Source organism: Narcine bancroftii, chromosome 5, assembly GCF_036971445.1.
Source record: "Narcine bancroftii isolate sNarBan1 chromosome 5, sNarBan1.hap1, whole genome shotgun sequence".
Classification (NCBI taxonomy): domain Eukaryota; kingdom Metazoa; phylum Chordata; class Chondrichthyes; order Torpediniformes; family Narcinidae; genus Narcine; species Narcine bancroftii.
In genome coordinates, this window is record NC_091473.1 from 30,232,016 (window position 1) to 30,256,612 (window position 24,597).

At 38.4% G+C, this 24,597-nt stretch overlaps 1 protein-coding gene across 4 annotated transcripts in view; it reads left to right on the forward strand.

The window, feature by feature from the left end:
• eif4e3 (eukaryotic translation initiation factor 4E family member 3) overlaps positions 1-23,915 on the forward strand; it is a 61,074-nt gene extending 37,159 nt beyond the window's left edge. For all 4 annotated transcript variants that reach the window (XM_069937037.1, XM_069937033.1, XM_069937034.1 and 1 more), the window contains 5 exons: positions 12,370-12,464; positions 15,528-15,588; positions 17,607-17,673; positions 20,167-20,322; positions 21,405-23,915. In XM_069937037.1, coding sequence (XP_069793138.1) covers positions 12,370-12,464; positions 15,528-15,588; positions 17,607-17,673; positions 20,167-20,322; positions 21,405-21,451 — 426 coding nt within the window. In that variant the 3' untranslated portion in view covers positions 21,452-23,915. The remainder of the gene's footprint in view (positions 1-12,369; positions 12,465-15,527; positions 15,589-17,606; positions 17,674-20,166; positions 20,323-21,404) is intronic.
• The last annotated feature ends 682 nt before the right edge of the window (positions 23,916-24,597 follow it).

The window sequence follows — 24,597 nt, forward strand, 5'->3', positions numbered from 1 at the left end:
TGGTCAAATTAAGTACATATGAAGATTTTTTTTTAATCAATTGTTGTGCTTCCTAACAACCATTGGCTGCTTAAAAATGTCAGTGATGAATGATCTGGCATCTGAGTAATGTAGTGTTAGTAAACTGCTCGTGCTTTGTTATTTGATTTTTGATAAAATTTGAGTGTTGATAACTGACAAGCATCAAAAAATGAACATCTGCTTATTGTGTGGCTAATGGAAGAAACTGCAATTATAGCAAAATATTTGTGAATCTTTGTGAACATGAACTGTTAATTGATCAGTCTAATTGGCATCATCCACTTTGATGGAATATGATGCCGTTTGTAGCTTCAAGCCATCTGCTGCATATCTAGGTTTCCATAAAACAGTTCAACCTAAACATAAGCATTTGATAAAGGATTCACAAAATAAAATGGTTTCACAAAGCTTTTGTGTGGATTTTCCCAATTTCTGGCTGAGCCACATTGCAAAGGTAAATTGTACCACAAGCCAGGAATGTGGAAATATGGCCCAGAGTTCCCATTAGCATCTCGTGGTGGATTTACATTGATCCTTGATGAGTGAGTGCTTGCATGAGAACAAATTTGTTTTTGGCTACAATGTTCCCAATAGTCACCCATTGGAAATGCACACATTTGACATGAGTTGAACTTTTTAAGATGGAAGGGAGGAAGAGGTATTCATTCCAGAACTCTTAGAAACAGGATGTTGAATGGAATGTATTTGTATCAAGATGTAATTTTAAGAAATAAGCTGAATACTTAAAACTAGGTTACAGTTCAGTTCTGCTCTTATTGTTTTCTTTCCATACTGCTTGCTATATGAATACTGAAATCTTTTCATTGCCTTTACCTGCAATTCCTTAATCATCTCCAAAGTCAAAACTAAACCTGAATTCAAATTAGCTATTCTAAAACCCAACTGAAATGCTTGTAATTTATTGCATGATTGTTATACATGATGAAAGACTTCCCATAATGAACAAACATTGCTGTTGATCAAGAATATGTGCAATAATATTAACTAATTAGCTAACACCTGGATCACGTACTACAACTCATACAGCACAGACCAACCTAAACACAAATGTTTCATTTGTGTTCATACAGTTCATGATGCACCATAAGTGATCTGAAGCTGATGGACTGAATCCTGCTGTGCTGAGGTTACAAGGCCAGGATTTTTATATGGACACCTAACGTTCTTTTTGTGCTACATAAGGCCTATACTTTCAATAATCTCTTGTACAAGTGTTTGTAAAGGTTGTGTTACACTTTGAGTCTTCAATTTCCACATCCAGCAAACTATTTCTAATTATTTAAACTCTAAGAACATTATTTTACACGTGCCTTAAAACTGGACAATCAAACAAGGTCTGTGACCAGAAACGATGGCTGTTACTCTACCAGTGAATACAGTTTGGCCAGCTGAGTTGTTTTTTTTTGTCAATTTTGCATGTGAATTGAGCCACACCCCACAAACATGAGTAATTACAGGTTGAATGGATGCAATACTAGAACATATTTGCATGGAGACCCTGGTTTAGCACATCTTGTGTTTGGCCATCTGTTCAACTTCCCTCTTAATGTCTTTTCAAGTCGCACTTATTATTCCCATGGAATTTCAGATTTTCATGCCTCAATGAATAATAAAGTGGAGTAAAATCAGATGTTTCTTTTTCTACAATATGTTGGCACTTCCTATCTCATTACTTTATAGGATGTGCAAGTGTTGCATGAGACAGATGGACTTGTAAGGCAGTTGTAATTAAATGAAATTTATCAAAGGTAAAGAACACAGTACTTTTAAATTGCATGGTTCATTTGTTTTTACTCTGGTATTCCTTTAAACCAATAAATTCCATAAGTGGGTGTTTTAATTCCAGACCTATCCATTTAATCGTTCTGTGACCTGTAATTTGACCCCTTTATGTGAATACAGAGATAGTATTTTGTTCTAATTCCTATGAGTTACAGTAAACTTGAAAGCAGCTCTTCTAATTTGGAAAGAATTTTGAGATAGGTGTATTTGGAAGCAATAATGTGCATTGATGTCCCTGGGTAATTCAGTCAGTGAAGTGTTGTGTTTTATTGTTTAATGGATAAAATGCATAAAAACATAATGTGTTTCTGTTTATCTTGGGGCTTTGCATCATTGTGAGAAGTTATGCTTAACCAAAGCAACCATGGCCATACTCTCTGTATCCACGACAAACTACATTCTTTGCTTTTTTGCTGTGAGCCACATGTGCACGCAACTTGTGGGGAAGTCAAGTGACAGAGTATGTTATCTCCAGCTCCAAATTCCTGGATGATAAACAGACAAGATGATTAATAGATTTTCAGGTTACTAATACAGCAAAGAATACATTGCCATTGAGCTTTGTTTTTGTGCTGTGTGATTTTAAAATACTAGCTTTTGACAGTTAAAGGTACTCTACCCAACAAACAGATATCAAGCCATGAAGTAACTATGATTAAATTCCTGACTGGTGTCAAAGTTTTGTGGCCAAATCCCTAAGAATAGGATCAGTGAGTAGATTTCCTATCCAGAAGACAATTATATTAATTTTAATAATGATTTTGGTTAGTTTTTGCAATATTCATCTATTGGAGTGGTGAAGCTAATAGAGCCACTGCTTCACAGTGCCAGAGACCCTTGTTCAACCTTGACTTTGGATGAGATGTACACATTTTCCTGGTCACTCTATAGGTTTCATCTCAGTGCTCTAGTTTCTCCCACATCCCAAAGTCGTACAGATTGTTGAGTTAATGGTCACTGTAAATTGTCCCGTGTTGTTGAGTAATAGAATTTGGGGAGATTTGAGAAGAATATTAGTAGAACAAAGCAGGTAAATGTAGGATTTGTGTTAATGGGTGGTTGGTGGTCAGTGTGATTCAGTAAGCCAAAGTACTTGATTCCATGATTTTTCTCTTCATGACTCTTGACTTCAAAGGCTTTGTTATCTATTAATTTTCTTCTGTATATTGTCATCATGTATATTTTATAGTATGCAGCTCCATTATGCCAATGTATATATTTACTGACTTTGGGGAGGTTGTGTCTGGTAATATTGACAATCACAGCCAGTAGTTTTCAACATCTTGAACTTTTCTTCCAGAAATCAGGTTCTCTCTGGTCCCAGTTTATTGTTGGTTGCCTCCTTTCTTGTTAAAATGCATTGGCTTTGAAGCCTTAAATCAACGGACCTTAATGTTGCACACAAGTATCTGCAGACTTTGCAACATACTAAGAATGTCCCAATGCAATCCTATCGGCTGCTTTCTGGGATTTATCCCTAAGACATTCTTACAAGTTCACTGTAGCAAAACCTGTTTGTGAATTTGCCCAGGGTAGGTTATGCTACATTACTCGTTATCCTTGTGCCCCATTTCACTTCATTTGCAGAATTAACATTTAAAATTTATTTTAACATCATGATTGACATTTGCAAGCCTGAAATGATTATTTTTCATCAGTGCTGCCTTCTGTTGTCTGTATAGTTTGCATGGATATCAGAAAGATGAAAGAAAAGCCAGAAGATTAGGGTAGTTAGGAGAGAGAAAGTAAGCTATGTAGGCTAAAACAATCAGCTGCATGTTGATTAAAAAAAAATTAAGTGAAAGCGAAATGCATTGTGAGGAGGAAGATAAAAGTGTAAAGATTCTGTCATCTACCAGTTAAACTCTACTGGTGACCAGAGCCTCATCAATGACCACTTCAGGAACTGTAAGCTCATGATTGGGTTAAGAGATGCTTTCACAGATATCTCCCCAGTTAACTGTGGCCTGCTGCTAACAATTAGCCCACCTGGTTTCCAGCAGAGAGGCTGATGTGTTCTTGAGTGATGTGCTGGTCCAGTTGAGCTTTTGGCAGGACATGCAAGCTGAAGCTTGCATTTGGGTCCAAATATTTATGCACCAGTAATTGTTCTGATAAATATTATTGGTCATTGATTTGTGATGTCTTGAGAGTTGCTGAAGCTATTAATGCATTTGGTTTGATAAGACATAAAGCACATTCACTGACCATACAGTTATCAAAATTTTCCAGCACTCCTTCCGTCTTTAGGTTTTTCCTTCAAGCATGAAGCAAACAATTTAAGTACCTAATTGAACATTTGAATCACAATGGCAAAGTAGGCTTTGAACTGGCAAATTGGATGAGCATTAATACTTGGTGGGCATATTCTCTTTCTTTCTTTGGCTTGGCTTCGCGGACGAAGATTTATGGAGGGGGTAAAAAGTCCACGTCAGCTGCAGGCTCGTTTGTGGCTGACAAGTCCGATGCGGGACAGGCAGAAACGGTTGCAGCGGTTGCAGGGGAAAATTGGTTGGTTGGGGTTGGGTGTTGGGTTTTTCCTCCTTTGCCTTTTGTCAGTGAGGTGGGCTCTGCGGTCTTCTTCAAAGGAGGTTGCTGCCCGCCAAACTGTGAGGCGCCAAGATGCACGGTTTGAGGCGTTATCAGCCCACTGGCGGTGGTCAATGTGGCAGGCACCAAGAGATTTCTTTAGGCAGTCCTTGTACCTTTTCTTTGGTGCACCTCTGTCACGGTGGCCAGTGGAGAGCTCGCCATATAACACGATCTTGGGAAGGCGATGGTCCTCCATTCTGGAGACGTGACCCATCCAGCGCAGCTGGATCTTCAGCAGCGTGGACTCGATGCTGTCGACCTCTGCCATCTCGAGTACTTCGACGTTAGGGATGTAAGCGCTCCAATGGATGTTGAGGATGGAGCGGAGACAACGCTGGTGGAAGCGTTCTAGGAGCCGTAGGTGGTGCCGGTAGAGGACCCATGATTCGGAGCCGAAAAGGAGTGTGGGTATGACAACGGCTCTGTATACGCTTATCTTTGTGAGGTTTTTCAGTTGGTTGTTTTTCCAGACTCTTTTGTGTAGTCTTCCAAAGGCGCTATTTGCCTTGGCGAGTCTGTTGTCTATCTCATTGTCGATCCTTGCATCTGATGAAATGGTGCAGCCGAGATAGGTAAACTGGTTGACCGTTTTGAGTTTTGTGTGCCCGATGGAGATGTGGGGGGGCTGGTAGTCATGGTGGGGTATAATATTGTGTATTATACATACATAAATTGCTATAAATTACATTTCTGTAAATACACCATTAAAAAAAAATCAATTAGTGCAAAAGAAGAGAACAAAAAAGGAGGTCATGTCTGGGGTTCATCGTCCATTCAGAAATCTGATGGCAGAGGGGAAGAAGCGGTGTTTGTACCGCTGGGTGTTCCTCTTCAGGCTTCTGTATCTCCTTCCCAGTGGTAACAGGGTGAAGAGAGATGACCTGGGAGCTGAGGGTTCTTGAAGATAGGAGCTGCTTTCTTAAGACACCACCTCTTGTAGATGTCCTCGATGGACATGTCCATGATAGCTCTGGCCATTCACAACTCTCTGTAGCTTTTTTCAGTCCTGTGCATTGACATATCCATAGCAGACAATGATGCAACCAGTCAGCATGCTCTCCACAGTGCACCTTTGAGAGCCTTTAGTGACATACCTCATCTTCTCAAACTTCTAACTAAGTATAGCCTTCTTTATGATTGACATGAAGGCCCCAGGATAGATCTTCATAGATGTGGACACCCAGGAATTTGAGGTTTTCTTAAAAATCCTTTCCATTATTGAGTCCTGAAAGAAGACTGGTTTGTGTTCTCCTGGTTTTGTGGGCATATTAATTATGAGTAAACACACTGAAATGCTGGAAGAACTCGGCCAGTCTTTGCAGCAAATAAAGTAGATAAAGATATATTTTGCCAATGTCTTGGGCCTGAGCCCTTCTTCCAGGAAAAATCAGAAAAGGCAGACACAGGATATGTCAGAAAGTCTCAGAATTCAAACCATGGGGGAGGAATCCAGAATATGATAAGGGACTATGTGAGAATTTATCATGTCTGTGTGAAAGGAGACCGGGAATGGAGAGATGACAAGGAAAGAAGGGGCGGGGCGGGGAGGGGGGGGGGGTTAACAAAACCCAGAAAAGTACCATTTATTAAGATCCTGGCTAAACATCAGGCATCATAACCCTTTTTAAGCATTATCCCCATAAATCTTGATTTTCTGCACTTAGAATAAACACAATGAGTCTTGCAGTCCTCTGGAAAAGGGAATTCTTAATGTTCCCCACCCTCTTGCCTGCACTAAACAGTCTACAGATTACTTTGAAATAAGCCATCCTGATGCCTTCAGCCAGTGTTGGTACCTTCCCTGCATCAGGTCTGATAAGCTGTAGAAGGGTTTTGAAAGTTTCAGTGCAATCTCTTTTCACTCTTCCAAACTTTAGAGAATATTGTCCTAGTCTACTCATTCAGCATGATCTCCTTTCATTTTCCAAACTCTAGAGAATACAGTCTTAGTCTACTAAATATTTTCTCATAAAATAAACCCTCGATCCTCTAGAATCAATCTGGTGAAATGTCACATTTCTTACAATAGGATATTTAAAACTGTACACAATATTCAAAGTGTGGTTTTGCCAGGGCTCTGATTACTCTCATATTCTATACTTGCAATGCCACAAGCTTTGCATTGTGAGGATACTTGGAAATGTGGTCCTTAGTACCCTCAGTCAAATCATTGATGTTTGTTGTTAAGAACAGGACCCACACACCCAAAAATGTATATACTGCCAGTCACATTTTGTTAACCTGCGAACAAATTGTTAATTTTGCTTTCCTTTCTATCCAACAACCACATCAGTATATTACCCCAATTCCGTGCTGTAATTTTGTTGATTATCCTCTTGTGGACCCGATCAACACCTTTCAAAAAATGCAAATACACCTCATTCTCCCTTCATCTGATGTACTTTCATATCTTAAAGAGCTTCAGCAGGTTAATCAAGCAAGATTTACTTTTCATAAATCCATGTTGTCCCTATGCATTTTTATTTTTTCATGTTTTCTGTTATTACATTCTTTGTTATAGATTTCAGTATTATCCTTAAGGATAACATCTGTTTTTAATTCTGTCCCTCAAGAAGTGGAGTTGTAACCCTCTACTCCACAAGGACAATTACAGAAACTATAGGAGACTGCTCTCTTCCCACCCCTCCTTCTTATCAAATTCTACAGTGAGGCTTCAACTGATATTTTCAGTCTTCACTCTACTTTGTCATCTAATTATATTTTCCCAGTTGACTTGACTTCCGCTGTCACTTTTACAGACTACTCCAACCACAATGCACATTTCCTTAAAATGTTGTCCGTTGGTTTTTCAGTTCAGCTTGAATTTTTTGGATCCTGGTCACTTGCAGTTTTGTCATCCCGTGTAATCCATCAGCAGTAGTCCTGTAGCTGTGAAGAGAATGCAAAGCAACTGCCACTGGTTAATTCCACATCCTTATCCTTGGATCCTTTTTTTTTGGGGGCACTGCAGATTGTCTTTCTATCCCATATTAACAACCTCCTGCCCACCCCCAAATCTGTATTTGGTTTGTTGTATGCATTTTGTGGTTCATTCTGCTTTGAGCTGCTTTTGAGTGTTGATGCAGTGATGTGTCTATTTGCACTTAGGACACCAAAAGCCTCATTGGAAGGTTTTCTTTCAACTAAAATAGTGCATATTTGCATTAATTCTTCATTATTTATTTGATGCTGGCAAAATTGTGTGTGTAAGAGCACCAAATTACTTTGGTTTCATTTACACTTTTTGTTAAGAGGTTCTGCATTGCACTTTTACTTCTGGTATCCAATTTTTAACCTGTTGGTTGTAATGTAGCAATAGCTTGAGGGTACTCTAATTAAAGTTTTAGTTGGTTTTCAGATCCAGTTCTCTTTGTTTAAAATAAGTTATCAATTGATACAGAACTATGAAGTACTTCATACTTAAGCTTTTAAAATGTTTGGGTATCTAGCGACAACACGGATAGGACTCCCCTTGTCCTCACCTACCACTCCGCCAGCTTCCACACCTGACCCTCTACCATTTCTGCCACCTGCTCTATGATCCCATTGCCAGACACATCTTCTCCCTTCTTCGCCTTGTGCAGGGATTGCTCCCCCTCTGATCTCTCATCCACTCCCCTCTTCCCTCCAATTTTCTTCCCTCACCCGCTCCACTTGCACCCACACCTCCTCCCTCACCACGACTCGTGGCCCCAAACAGTCCTTCCAAATGAAAAAAAAAATTCACTTGTGAATCTGCAGGTGTCATCTACTGCATCCAGTGGTCCCATCGTGGTCACCTCTGGAGGATCACTTAGTTGAGCACCTCGGCTCTGTCCACTGCAATAGCAGGGATCTCCCAGTGGCCACCCATTTCAATTTCCCTCCTATTCCTTTGCTGACGTGTCTGTCCATGGTGGAAGAGCATTTGGAGAAACAACAACTCTTATTCTGTCTGGACACCCTCCAACTGGATGGCATTTAGTGACTTCTCTGGTTTCCATTAGCTGTCCCTCCTTCCCTCCCTCCCTCCCTCCCACCCACCACAGACCCAAAAACAACTGACCTCTCCCCTCTCCCAATGGTCTGAACTCCTCCCCTTGCCCATTCTTCCCTTCTCCCCAGCCTTTTAATTAAGGCATGTGTCTGCCTTTTGCATTTTCTCCAAAGAACCTTTTTGGGCAGCATGGTTGGTGTAGCAGATAGTGCAACATCTTTACAGCACCAGCAATCAGGACCAGACTAGGGTTCAAATTCACGCTGTCTATAAGGAGTTTGTACGTTCTTCCCATGTCTGCAAGGGTTTTGACCAGGGGCTCCGGTTTCCTTCCACTGTTCAAAATGTACCAGGGGTTTAGATTAATAGGGTGTAAATTGGACGGCATGGACTCGTGGGCTGAAATGGTCTGTTTCTGTTCTGTATGTCTAAATTTAAATCTTTAACAATACAATACTAAATCTATTTCCACTGTGTGTTACCTCTATTTTGAATTCCCATACATGTTTAATCTCCAAGTCCAAGAAAAATACATTAATGGTTTGGAATGAAGGTCAAATGAACCAGTGAACATTAAATTCTAGCTTGTATACAGCTTTCTTTCATTTGGGAGATGCATGAATACTTTTGTCTGAGTTTCTGAAAGGCAAAGCAATAGTATATGAATGTAACATCATTCAGATTTGAGATCTTAAAATGAAGAGTGACTAGAATTCTCTTGATTTATCATTTTGGTGTTAACAGTGGTACAATGAGAAAGTTCCATGAGGAACAATCAGTGCATGATCTGACAAACCATGGTTCAATACAGGGTTTAAAGGTTGTTGAAGCAGAAAGTGTTTCAGAACTCAGTGAAATCTAAATCAGGTTAGCAATAATGAACTGGCATAATGATACATGTACTATATGTTGAAGTGTGCCAACAGCATTTCTACTTGTTGACAAAATGTTTAAAAACTTCAACATTACGGGCCTTGAACGCAACCAAATTGTTTGGCGTTTCTTTGTGAACAGAAAAAGTCCAAGTTACAGAAAGTATGAGAGACAGAATGCTGGTATAACCCATACAGTTTTAAAATGCTAGAAAGTTCCCAGTTTGTTGCTAAAGGTTACATGGGTATTCGAACGACTGTATCTGATACTAAATTGGAGACTTGAATTGTGTACATTCTATTATCTTAGTTACACATTTTTAATTGGACCATTTACAATTTGATCATTAGGCAATATAATGACATTGCATTGTATTTAATGAATTATAATGTTTAATATTTAGAAGGGGTCAAGATGGAGTTAAAGTTGTATTAATTGTATATGACGATTTGTATAATGACCTTTTAGCTTGAACACTGAAAGCATATATTTGGGAAAAGTATTCCTGGAAATTCATCAAGTTTTGCAGCACAGAAACAGGCCCTTCAGCCCACCACATCTGTGCTGACCATTTACACTTATCCTGTTTGTCTGCATTAGATCTGTATACATGTATCCCTAGCCTATTCAAGTCCCTTTCTAAGTGTGTTTCAAATGTAATGATTGTATTTGATTCTTCCACTTCTTAGGGCAGTAAGTTCCAGAAAGCAACCACTTACTCTGCAGAAAAGAAAACTTGCCCCTTCAATCTCCTTATAAAACTAATTCTTAAACTTTTGCCCTATTGATTTTGTTCAGGATAAGAAAAGGATTTTGTCTATCTACCCTATCCATGCTTTGTGTTTTATATATCTCTCAAGTCATCCCACGGCTATCTTCATTCTTGGGAAAACAAGCCCAGATGTCACTTTACCTGAAAATCATCTCACCCAATCAACCTTTCCTGTCTAATGCCTTCAAAATTAGCCTTGTCACAATTTAGAACTTTAACTTGATTGGCATGTTTATCTTCATGGCACAAAGAGTTATGGACAAAACATGCACAAGGTATCAGACTGACTGATCTTGGGAGCTGGGTTGGGGGTCAGGCGGACAATCTCCAGTGTTCTTGTTGGAATTGAGGGAAAACATGCAGGGTTCATGTTCCCAGGTTGATGAGGGATATTGAGGCTCAGATTTGAGGAATATGTCAGGTATCGGCAGCTGGGATCAAGCAAATCCTGTGAGTGTGGGAAAGTTGGAGTGCACAGGAGAGAAGTCAGGAAGGCAAAAAGGGAATAGAAGATAGTTTTGGCAGATAAAGGAAAATCCTGAGTGCTTCTAAAAGTACCGGGGCATATTAAAAGTACAGATTGAGAGATAATGGACGCCCTTAAAGAACAAGGTGATCCTCTGTTCATGGAGCCAGAGGAGATGGGAGAGGAAACATTTCTCATTGTATTTACCATGGAGATGCTTCCCTAGAGAATTCAGGGAAGAAATTAATAATGGCCTTGAAAAGTATCAATGTTATGAAAGAGGAGGTACTATTAAAGTTCATTAAAATTGATAAATCCCTATGGCCTGATGTGAGAGGTGCTAGCGAAGAAAGAGCTGGGGCCCTGTCAGATATATTTGCATTTTTGTTGGCCATGAAAGGGGGGAGAAAGGGTTGCAAGGACAAGCCTAGGAACTACAGGCCAGCGAGCCAATTGTAAGTTGTGTAAAAGTTATTTGAGAGATTGTTGCGAGACGGGATCTATCTGCATTTGGAAAGGCAAGAACGTTATGGATAATCAGCAAGGCTTCATGCATGGGAACTGGCATCTACCAAATGTTAATTGTATTTTTTAAGTCAACCAAAAGGATTTACAAGGTCAACACAGTCGATATTGTTAGCATACAAGGCCTTTGACAAGGTCCCACTGGTAAATTTGGTCAGTAAAATTGTATTACGTGGGATCCAGGTGACCTGCAACTGAATACAAAATTGCCTTGGTGGTGGAAGTTGAGGGGTGGAAGTGGAAGATGAGTTTTCAGATTGGAGACATTATCCACGTACTCCTTCCTTAACTCACTATCTTGCATGTCCTTCTCCTTGTGAATACAAATGATATGCCTTAATTCAGGACCTTCTCTACATTGCCTGACTTCACACACAGATTGATCCCAAAGGGAGCTTGCTCTTTTTTTCTAGCTGCCCTCTTGCTCTTGAGAGACTTGTAAATTGTCTTGGTATTCTCCTTAAGCTTCTTTGCGAAGGAAATTTCACTTTCTTGGTCTGCAAATTTATTTATTAACATTTTTCCTGACACACTTAAGATTCATCAAGCAACTTCCTGGATTCCATTTGTTTCTACCTACCATATGCTTTCTACAACAAGAGAGTACAGTGGGTTAAGGAGTTGGTCATTTAACATTGAAATTCTCTCTTCATGCTAAATTTTGTACCATGAAGACTGTGAGTGCTCAGTCATTGAGCTATTGTTAAAATTAATAGATTATTAAACACTGTGGGTATTGGGATATGGATGGGAAAAATGGAAACTATTTTTCTAAAAATAGCTTTAGGAGTTGTATGTCTTGCTCCTATTCTACACAATTTTTACTTAAAGCTGTTAAAAATGCACCTTTCTCTTTCCAATTCTGCATTTTTTTTTGGAACTTCATCTGCATTTTAATCTTGTTCCAAAGCATGAAGAATCACTAAGTTTATTGTGTCTCTATTTAACAATATTTCATTCATCTGTAATTTGTTTTAAAATATAAATCAGATTTAGAGAAATGATTTTGAATAAATTAAACGTTTAGGATGACTCCGTTAGCATAGCAGTTAATGCAACTCTATTACAGACCCAACGACCCGGGTTCAAATCCAGTGCTGTCTGAAAAGAGTTTGTATGTTTTCCCCGTGTCTGCGTGGGTTTTCTCCAGTTTCCTTCCACCCTTCAAAATGTACAGAAGTTAAATGGGTGCAATTGGGCAGCATGTGTTTGTAGGCTGGAAAGGCCTATACAGTCTAATTTTAATTTAATTTAATTTGGTATATTTATCATTTGAACATTGTATTTCACTTGTTTGAACAGTTTCTTTTGCATAAATTGTGTTTTCTTTTCTCTCCTCAGAGTTTCTGGAGTGTCTACAATAATATTCCTACAGTGACTAGGTTGCCCTTGCGTTGTAGTTACCATTTAATGAGAGGAGAGAGACGACCTTTGTGGTAAGTAATTGGTGGAAGTAATTGAACATTTAAAATAATTCAGAGCAGAATCAGAATTTATTGTCATGAACGTCACAAAATTCAGAGTTTTGTGGCAGCATCACAGTGCAAACATTCATATTATGAACCATCTTGCAACAATAATAAATATAAGTAAGCAATGTCTTTGTTTCATTGATCATTCAGGAATCTGATGGAAGTGGGCAAGAAGCTGTCCCTGTGCCACTCAGTGCTCGTCTTAGGCTCTTGTACCTCCTTCCTGATGGTAGCAGAGTGAAGAGGGTATGGCCTGGGTGGTGGAGGTCTTAAGAGGATAGAGGCTGCTTTTTTTAAGACTCCTCTTCATGAAGGTGTCCTCGATGGAGTGAAGTCTGGTGCCCGTGATGTCGCAGGCAGAGTTAACAAACCCTCTGGAGTTTATTCTTGTCCTGATATTTGGCGCCTTCAATATTGCAACCAGCTGGAATGCTCTCCACAGTACAATTGAAGAAGTTTTCCTCAACGACATACCAAATCTCCTCAAGCACCTCACCAAGTATACCTGCTGACGGGCCGCCTTCACTATTGCATCAACATGGGGGCTCCAGGACAGATCCTTGGAGATGTTGTCAGTTAGGAATTTGAAGCTCTTGACACGGAGCCCGCGATGAGGACTGGGCTGTCTTCCCCTGACTCCCTCCTGAAGTTCACAAATCATCTCCTTGGTTTTGCTAACGTTGAGCGCAAGGTGGTTGATGTGACACCACTCACATTGGAATTGTGCCTGGCCATGCAGTCATGGATGTATGAGTAGAGCAGTGGGCTAAACACACATCCTTGGGGTGCACCTGTGTTGATAGTTAGTGAGGAGGAGCTGTTGCTTTAAATTCATACTGTCTGACTGTGGTCTTCTGATAAGAAAGTCAAGGATCCAGTTGCAGAGTGGGGTACAGAGGCCCAGAGTTTGTAGCTTCTTGACCAGGACTGAGGAAATAATGGTATTGAGAGCTGAACTGTAGTCCATGAAGAGCAGCTGTATGTATCATTTGGTGTTTTCGAGGTGATCCAGAGGTGAGTGGAGAGCATCTGCTGTGGAACAATTGTGATGATAGGCGAATTGCAGTGGGTCCAGATCTTGGTTTAGGTACGTGTTAATTCTGGCCATGACCAGCCTCTCAAAGCAGTTCATCACAGTAGAAGTTAGTGGAGCTCACACTTCTTCTTAATTGATGATTGATCAAAAAAGAGGAAGGAATCTCTGACTGCAGCAATAAGAGATTGAAAATGTCCATGAACACTTCAGCTAATTGGTTGGTGCAGATTTTCAGTACCGTGCCAGGTACACCATCAAGGCCTGACTCCTTACAAGGGTTCACCCTCTTGAATGATGTTCTAACATTATCCTCAGAGACAAGTGTCACAGGGTCCTCGGCCTTTGCAGGGATTCTGGTAGGCACTGTTTGGTGGTTCTTCTCAAAGCAAGCATAGGTGTTCAGCTCATCAGGTAATGAAGCATCACAACCATCTATGGTGTTCACCCTAGCTTTGTAGGCTGTAAAGTCCTGCACTCCCTGCATAGCTGACATGTATGCATCTTCAACTTCCTCCAGAATTGCCACTTTGCTTCAGAGATGGACTTCGTCATCTTGTAGAGATCTTGATTGCTGGCCTTAAATACCCTTGTTCTCTCCCTCAGCAGGTTGTAAATCCTCTGATTCATCCAGGCTTCTGGTTGGGAACACCCGGTATGTGCGTGTGGGCACATACTCGTCCATGAAGGTTTTGATGAAGTTGATGACGCCTGTTGCACATTCATTCAAGTCTATGGATGAGTTCTTGAATATGTTCCAATCTAGCGAATCAAGGCAGTCTTGCAGATGCTCCTCCTCCTCCCTCGACCATACTTTTGCCGTCTTCACTACTGATGCTGTGGTCTTCAGTCTCAGCTGGTACGCCAGGTGTAGAAGTACAGCCAGGTGATCAGACTTACCAAAGTGCGGTTGTGGTTTGGCTCAGTAGGCGTTCTTCATGGTGGTGTAGCAGTGGACAAGTGTGTTGGCTCCCCGGTCTTGTGTGTGATATGTTGATGGTAGTTTGTCAGAAATTTCTTCAGGTTGGCCTGATTGGACCCCTACAATCATTGGGAAGGCATCAGGATGTGCGGTCTCATGGCTGTTAATCATAGTGCTCAGTCCCTCCAGTGCCAGCCAGTCGTTACCCTGAACCAGAATGTACACTGACCAGGATGATGGCAATGAACTCTCTCGGCAGGTTGAATGGGCAGCACTTGATTGCCAGATGTTCCAGGTCCGGGGAACAGGACTGGGACATGACTGTCACATCTGTGCACCATAATGATAACGCAAAAGCTGCCTCCCTTAGTTTTTCTTGATGCCGGTGTTCAGTCAGCATGATGGAGGACATAGCCCTTGGGCTGTGGTGCCATGACTGGAATGTCAATGTTTAGCCATGTTTCTGTACAGCGCATCACACAGCACTTCCTGATGTCTCTCTGATGTTGATATCTGGCTTGGAGTTCATCGAGTTTGTTCTCCAAAGTTTTATGTTGGCCAGGAGGATGGTAGGGAGCAGAAGCCCGGGGTCCGGCATCTCCGCTTAACCTGTAGCGCCCGCTCTGCGTCCACGTGGTCAGGTCTTCTTGACATACCCCATGGGTCTGCTGCTGGTAGTTCCCACAGTGCTAAAATGGTCCATGCAATGTCCCTTTAAATCTTCCGCCATGTTTAAATGTACTGAGCATCTGATGTTTGCAACTCATGCGAAGTTTAAATGGCCCAATCGTTGGCAGTTTAAAACTCCCATGGTGCTGAACTTGCCTCGAGCGCCCCGCGTTCAGACAGAGACTACTGATTCTTCTCATTCCGAGTTGCCAGCAATTTTAGCATATCCTTATTAACGGGTTAGTTTGATTTTATGTTTCTGGTTCCGTGGTTTTATTTTATTAGTTCTGTGCGGGAATATTTGATCATTCCTGTTAGAGTGACCACGGTAAGGTGCCGTCTTATTAAACTTAGCATTCTGCCTTAACTCACATCATTTTGAACTTGTTTGTCCTTTTTGTAGGGAAGATGAGAGTAATGCTAAAGGAGGATTGTGGAAAATGAAAATTTCAAAAGAACACACTGTAAGCATTTCTTCATTTCAATTTTTCAAAGGTCAATAATCTGATACCATCGTACTGAGAACATGTTCCAAGGTAGATCTGAAAATTTCATGCCCCTCTTTAAAATAATAGAGGAGATATTGCTCATGCCCTTGCAATATTTATGCCTAAATTGACACATGTAAAAACATAAATAAGGGCACGAGAAGCACATGCACACAATTTTCTTTTTTGGAAAGCTGATATCGGATTTTCTTTGTAAATTTGAGGTAGTCAGTGACTTGCCCTTTCCATCATTAATATATAGATAATAATATTACTTTGGGCCCATTTCAAGTTAGAATGCAAAGGAGGATGAAATAAATTCATTCATACTATGCATTTACGTATAATTTGATGTTTCTCAGGGGATCTTAGATATGAATTGGAAGGGGAGACATTTTTCATGTTTTTACTTAGTTATTGAAATTCAGCATTAGTTCTAAAACTATTTTGTGTATTAATTGATTCAGTGATGTTAGGTTTTAATACTGTTGTGTGTGGAGGAAACAATGGCCTCCCTGCCTGTCTGGAATGTGTTTATTGCTGGTAGTCAAGTGTCCTCCTTGTCTGAAACTTATTTAGAAGTCACATCACTTTGTCAATCAAGATTGGACTCCAGCCATCCATTAATGCCCACTTTGCTTTTTGACTAATTTAAATCATCTAGGGTCATTATTGGCTAGAGGCACATATTAGCACTGTATAAATTATTGATGCATAGCATACTTCTTCCGCTCTGCCTCGTGGTCCAAGCCCCGAACATCGCTACAAGCCAGGTCGCTACTGTGGACATCATTGAAAGTGTTGCAGCTAAGGTGTGCACAACACTGAAGCTGAGCTATAGTATTGCAATAGATCAATACTTGCAGAGAGCCACACCACCATTGGTTCAAGGAACCAAGTGTATGAAAGAGTCTCTGTTTATAGTATGAATACTCAAGTATGTGAACATGTCAAGTATAGGTTCACTATTGTCTGAGTCCAACCTAGGTTTGAAGTGAATGTATCATTGCTTAAGTGAAATCGTAATCGAGTACAGTTCAGCATTCTTCGCTGTTTGTCTCACATGCATTAATTAAAGTTACGTATGATTATAAGACTTGTGTCCAGACTCAGTGAACCCACTGAACCTGATACTCTTCCCAACACAACAATTGGCGTTGCGAGCGGTTTTGTCCAACCTGGTGACGTGAATTCCAAATAAGTTTCAGACAGGGAGGGCACATGACGCATATTCCAGCCAGCCAGGAGGCCACATTTCCTCCACACACAACAAATACATCATCAGGAATTAAAGCTAGAAGATTTAACAATGCAAACTTGGTACTAAACTTGTATTTCCTCTACATAGTGAGTCTAGAATGAAAAGATGGGGCAGGAAATCCAAAATGAATACCATATAACGTGCATGGATTAATGTGCATGCCCTTAAAGTTAATCCACTCAGTAGCCCCACCATTTTGATAGAGATCATCTGGTGACTAAAGCAAGAATAGGGTGGCATGATTAGGATAGCATTTAGCACAATATCATTACAGTGCCAACAACCTGGGTTCAAATCCACCACTGTCCATTGAGAGTTTGTAGGTTCTCCCCATGAACCTATGGCGTTCCTCTGGATGCTCCGGTTTCATCCCACATTCCAAAGATGTCGGGGGTTAACACATTAATCAGACACGTGCGTGTAATTGGGTGGTACGTCCTCATGGGCTGGAAGGACCTGTAACTTTGCTGAATCTTAAAATTATTCTAAATTATAAATCTGTTTACTGGTCATGCACTCCTTTTTGGTATAATTTAATGTGCATTATTATCACTTAATTTTTTTCAGAATTTATGCAACCCATAATTATTCTTAATTGGCATTCTCTGCAGTATAACTTTGCTTAGATGGTTAAATCATATTGGAGTGCATATATTTTCAAGTCACTTAATATTAAAAATACTATTTAAAAAGACAATCCTAAGGGGTTTTCTTTATCTGTTTCTTGTGACAGCCTGCTGTCTGGAAAGAATTATTACTGGCAACGATTGGTGAACAGTTTGTAGATTGCTGCTCAGAAGGTAAGATCAGGCGTGTAGGTCACAATATTGCCTTTGCTACTCTCAACAACTTTTTAAGCTTGAACTGTTTAGTTGAAGTATGTGATTTCCCTAGTCTTACATTGATGGTTTGGGTGCCATCAGAAACGAATGCCATTCTTTTTAAAAAAAAACAAAATAGTCTTTACAAAATTTGAGGTGGAAAAATGCTTTGGGAGGGCACAATTACATATAAAGCTCTCCCATGTTCCTCCAGTACCATATCCAACCAAGACCAATGTTCCCTCTAAGTTTTAGTAGTCAGTGCGCACAAAAATCTTATGCTGGGCAACTGTTTTTTTTTCCTGTGACAAATGTATGTGCACACTGAATGCTTGTACAAATGTAAACTTGAAATTGTTTCAAGATAATTTTGGCACAACCTATCTCTCATGACTAATAAAACTATATTGGCATGTACTTCTTTGAAGTAATGTATTTAGTTAAGATTTTATTATATACTTTGAATTACTTTGTTCAGTTTGTTGTTCCATTAAATTGAGCATTAGTATTTCTTATTTTTATGTGATGCAATGTCTAAATAAATGAATAACAATAATATCCATCAATTCACAGATAATTATTATTAAAGTTGCTGGAAATGGTTAAATCAAAGCTCATTCAATTACACAGCTAGTTGACAAACTTAATGTTTGACAATGCTTAATGTTAAAACCTTCACACATAGCACAATTTATGTAGGTTTACAAAATATTTGACACAAAACTGCACAGAATAACATTTTTTTTCTCTCTCCTGTCTTTGCTTTGGTACTTGCCCATTGTTTGTAAACTCTATCTTGATTAATAGAACTTCCGTCCAATTGATAGCTTTTGATTATCATTAGTATGTCCAAATGACATTCACCTAAACAGTTTCTCACCTTGTTTTTGAGTTGATTCATGAGGCTAAAACCTCACTCACAGTCCACACAAGACACAAGAAAGGTTCCCCCAATTAGTGATGTGCAAATGTAGTATTTGAAAAACCAACTAGAACTAGTTAACAAAAGCAGTTAGCTAAGAGATCATTTTCAATAAGTTTAATTATTACTTACTACATTATTTTAGGTGGTAACTAACCTTTTGTGTGTACATTAATTTCCTTTGTGAGCTGGTTGCAAAATGTATGTGTGCATGCGCTTAGAGGGAACAGTGCCCAAGACGTTCTCAGTGAAAGAAAATTGGCTACAGCTCCTGTTTCTGGTGTCACTGCTATAAAATAAGTTGTGTGTCAGGGAAGGAGAAAAAAACTTATCTTGGGGTCGCTCTATACACTTCTGCATCAGAATGGCTAGATTAATTTCTGAGATTTACAATTGCGATAATACAGGTACACAATCCTTTATCCGGACATCTAAAATCCGGAAAGCTCCAAAATCCGGCAAGTGGGGAGAGAGGCGGCAGCGCGAGTTGGGTGGGCGAGGGGGAGAGACTGGCAGCACGAGTCGGGCGGGGGGGGATGGGGAGACGGCAGCGCGTTTGGAAGTGGGTGGGGGTGGATACGGCAGCATAATTTGGGTGGGCTTAAATTTGGCTTTCCGAAATTCGGAAAAATCCAAAATTCAGAACACACTTGTCCCCCAAGGGTTCCGGATAAAGGATTGTGTACCTGTAACTATTTTCTGATCGGTGTGTTAATGATGAAAGCAACATTTCCCCCCCTCATCTTCCCTTTTGCATCATGGTTGTTCTTGGACAGCAGAAATTAAATTAGAGCTAACAATGAACGTCCCTTTTTGGACAGTTTTTAAAGCAGAAAGTGTTTCAAAGCAGCGAAAATTACATAGTACAAAAAAAATGTTACCTCCCTTTTAACCTTCATGAGTACTCCTGTTTAACACCCAGCAAAAGTACGAAAGCAAACAGGTTAGTCATAACTTAGCTTTTATAATGCTTTCCGACATGCTGTCGAACCCATTGCCATCTGTTGTTCCATACTTGGGTATCCCACTGCTACCCTCCAGCTTCTTTTATGTTCTGATATGCCTTCATTTTTTGGCAGCAATTTTATCCCCTGTATGTTTCCTGCTCCCTGTCCCTAGCTTTCTCTTGCTGACTGTCATAAATTGACTTCATTCTTGTGCTTTCTCTTATAAGTAATGAAGAGCAATCTGGAGAGAAAAAAAAACTTCAATTATCAGATGATTTTAAAGTAATAATTTTGAACCTCAAAGCAACCTTCTAACAGAAAGCTGCCTACTCTGCTACCATTGGTAATGGTTCTGAAATGGTTTTACAAATTCATAAATTCATCATAATTTGTCAAGCAAGATGGCTTAAAAAGATGATTTGAAAATTATTGCCGACAAGTTTACAAATTTGGTTGGAGTATATTCATGTCTGTGAGAAATATTTTGTATTTTGAATACCTCCATATAAACACATTTCTTGTATCATAGTTTGTGCTTTTTTAAGATAAATATAAGAATATATCTGTAACTATGCTTTTATAGATATTAATTTCTTTACACAGATGATGAAGTTGTTGGCGTCAGTGTCAGTGTTAGAGATCGCGAAGATATTGTTCAAATTTGGAATGTAAATGCTGCTCGAGCAAATGAAGTGACTATTATACAGAAGATACATGAGCTCCTCCCAAAAGTTACTTTTAAGGCAGTGTTTTATAAACGTGAGTATTATGTCCAAATACTTTTCATGAAATAATACTGTGTTTAAGTCTGATTTTTTTAAAAATCTAATTGCTCGTTTAACATGAATTAAATTTGTCTTTAAATACACTATCGCGACAAACAGAATGAGAGTGCATTGTGAGTACCACCCCCATCCTAAGAGCAAATTCTAGAATTAATTTGTTTTGGAAACAAAAATCTGGAATTCTTTGGGTGATTTATAAGAAATGGAAGCATTCAGGCAAAAATAAGTTTTGCAGATGAAGATTCACTTAAATCCTGCTCTTAAGTTAATAATTAATTAATTACTTTTTTAATGTCCCATTGTATAATGCAAAAGGTAACCTTGTGATCCTTTTGGTCAGGAGGTGAAGTGAAATTAATGTAAACCAATCTTGTTTAAAGTTCCACCTCCCTTTTGCCTCGAGATGTTCTACAAATATTGGGAGTTGTATGTTTTCAAACATTCCAAGATATAAAGCAATCCAGTTGATCCAATGGAAAATGAACAAATTCTGAGGCTCCTGTTCTTTTCGGAGAATTTGTCTTGTCATATGAGAGCCAGATGAGCAAAATTCTCTCATCAGTCCAGATCAAGTCCTCTTCAGAGGAATACTTTAATATGTGCATAAATGATTGGAAGTGCAAAATGAATAATGTATCTTCAGTTGTAGATAGTAACTGATTCTAATTTGTACATTGAAGTTCATTCTCACATATGGTTCATACTCCTATTGCATTTCTTTTAATCTGCCGTGGGTTGAAACACCTTTTACTCTCTCAATTAAGTGTTCTTATTTGTGATCCCATTGTTTACATATCAAGCAAATGTGGAAAAACTACTCATTTTCCCCAGCTTAGCTTGATTATAATGTAAAACAGTAAATGAATGTTATTTGACTTGTGTGCACATATTTAACGAGGTGGGTTTTTTTCTGTAGTGACATCAACTAGTGACTTGTGTTTGGAGAATTTTTAAATAAGAACTGAATGGCATGTCCATTTTGTAATCTAATATTTTGAATTCTAATAGTTTTATAATGTATTAAATAATGCTATTATCTTTTTTATTTTAAAACAGCTCATGAGGAACATCATGCTTTTGAACGTGGCCGTGCAAAGCCATAGCAATTCACAGCAAACACTTTATATTGAGATCTGAGATTTTATTTGTATGTTATATTGAGTTGGACTCTCATCACCACAATTCCAGTAGAACCTTGTTGGCAAAATAGTAAAATCTGGTAATTCTCAAAGAATAGGAAGTGAAATGTTGGCATTTTGTTTCAGCTAATGTGTGGCTTACATTAATTTCTGTACTAAGTTTTTTTTAATGTTTCTCCGCTTGATCTATTTTCATTATTTTAATGTTAAGTTATTTTTGCTTTTGACTGCATTCCTATTTTAAGAACAAGGTTTCTGCTCTGATTTAACTCTTTGTACTGTATTTAACAAATGATGACTAATGTACACACTAAACCTGCTGCTTTATCCAAAAGAGTTAAAATAGGAACTGTTAGTTCACACAAGTTGAAGTTAAATCTGGTTAATTAGCATGTTCCTAGTGAATCATTTATTTCTTTTGGAAAATTGATTGCCCTGCATAATCATGTAAGTCTATAACTTTGGTTATGTGGATGCCTTGCACTGAAAGACAAATGTTTCCATCAGAAAATACAACAAATTGTGAATGATTTGTTCTACTTCAATATTTTACATTGCAAAACTTTGTTCATTAACTATAATTTTGGACACATTATAAAGTTTGGAAGTGCTGGCCTTCCATGAGTTTAGAATCTAAAGTAGTTGCATTTTGCTCATTACATATTTAATTTACTAAAATCTCAGCTTGAATTTGATTGGATCAAAAAATGCTTTCAAACTCATGACAGCACATTAAACTTTTTTTTGTCCACAGAGAGCATGTGATGATTAGTTTTGCAGAATAATTTGTACTTTTGCAATATATGCAGTGGTGTAATTTGGTGGGATTATATTTCATGGCTTCAGACCAAAGAATTCCAAAATTCTTTTGAGAAATATTTGGAGAGGGGTGGTCAAGAATCAAAACTGGAAATCTGCAAATGCCACCCACAGCAAACAAGATTAAAGAAGAAAATACACAAAAATACAAGTTGTAAATTTGAATGCTTACTGCAAGAAATCCATGTTGTATGAATTCAGTAATACAGAAAAGAGATTTGTTATGGTTTGATATTCGATCATGATAATTGTTATACATTGTTATTAAAATATTCAAAATATAAGGGTTTCATAAAGAGCATCATAATTTCCTAGACTACGACAACTTGTGCCAGAAAGTGAATAACTCTGATTTTCTGAATGCATTGATTAGCATTAGATTGTTGAGACACGTGCAGTTATGATAATCAGGTGGATAATAATAATAAATTGCATGGAAAATTGAGCTTTTCACCATGCTACGAATTGGTACATCTCCGTTGAAATCCTGTGTCAATTTGTCAGACATGTGCTTTTCCCTTTATAGCAGTTTCAATTAAAGTTGTAAAATGCATCCCTGTAAGTAGAAAAACAAAATTTGTATAAATGTGAGCCCTACATCAAAATTTAACATTTAATCATGGATAACAGACATAGAAATGCTATATTACATTGCGATTTGGAGATCATATTTTGTGACAAGACAGAACAATATTCTTCAAATTTACTGCAGCCTTTTTTGCTGTTTTCTTTTTGGAGCACTGAGGTTTTTTTTTAAATACCCAGGCCTGTGTATGTAACATGGATAAAAGCAACTATTTTTATAGTATTCAGGGTATACAGTTAATTCACAACTATGAATAATGTACACTTCAGTACATAAGCGTATTGTATTTTTTCTAACCCATTTTTCCTTCAGCAAAGGAAGTTTTTGTGATGGCCAGAAAAATGAAAATTGTATATCTCCGAGTATTTCTGTTCAGATCTATTATCTGATCAGCAAATGGTCAATTTCAAATTGTATTATCTTCTAATTTGAAAATAGTTATTTTTTAATTATTTATTAATCATAGCTTGCTATTGCACTATAAAAGCACCATGTGTGAAAGAAATAAGGTCAAAGATCTGAAGAATACTTCGGAAATCCTACATCCGTTTAAATACAGAAGCCACTACTGGATATATTGTCTTATCTAGCGTCTGTGGGTATCTAGAAAAAAATATTTTATACTTTTTCTAGAAATTTAGTCTGTTTAGAATAAAATATAAATTGATATTTTAATTACATTAACATGGGGATCAGAAGTTGTGGCTTAACTGTCTGAAAGATGAAAGCTGATTTAAAAACAGAAAATGTTCTAAACAGTCTTTGACCAGAAGCCTAGTTTCTCTTTCCATCGATCTGCCTGACCTATTGAGTATTTCCTGCATTTTCTACTTTTATATCAGACTTGCAGTTTTTTTGATTCTAAAAGCCAGTACCTTGTGTACTTAAGGTTATTGAAGATGATAGATTTGTTATTTATATTTTGTAATATTATTAGTACTACTGTACTTGTATGCCATTTATGAATTTTGCTTCATTTGGCAACAATTGAATAAAAAGATGCACATTATTTTGATGTTATAATTTTCTGTTACTTATTTATCAAGAATTATACCTTAATTAACTGAGATCATTCTGTTCCATTTGGCAGTACAACGTTATATTAAGCAGTGATGAAAATCTAGGTGTAATTCCATAGCTGGTCTTAATGTTTTTTTGAATAAATAACTCGGAGGGAGTGGTCAAAGGCTAAAATAGATGCAAATATGTCCCCTCTCTTAAAATGCATCAATGTTACAAATTAAGTTTAAATTAAAACTATTTTAAACAATTAAAAATTATTAAATACCTATTTTGTTTTAAAATATATAAATGGTGTATATCACTTAGCTAGATTATTACTCTATTCTCCATCCAATTTGCTGCTTCCCCAAGTTCAGTTGCTGGGAAACATCCATGACGTGTTCCAATTCAATAAGAGAGTTAATTTGGGAAATTGCCTGCAAATTGTGGCCAGCAAGTTTGGGATCTCAACATTATGTGGGAATCCTGGAATATTTCCTGTTTAAAAAAAATACTACTGAAATTTGCCTCCAGTGTCTGGAGTTCAACTATTTTTTTTCTTCGTTCATTCTCCTTTCAGTAGGAACACGTTTTGGAATTGCAACATGGATCTGTTTTAATTGAAGGGTCTCAAGATTTAGGATACTTATAGCCTGGTCTCACCAAAGTATGATCATAACACTAGCACGATGCCCTCAATTAC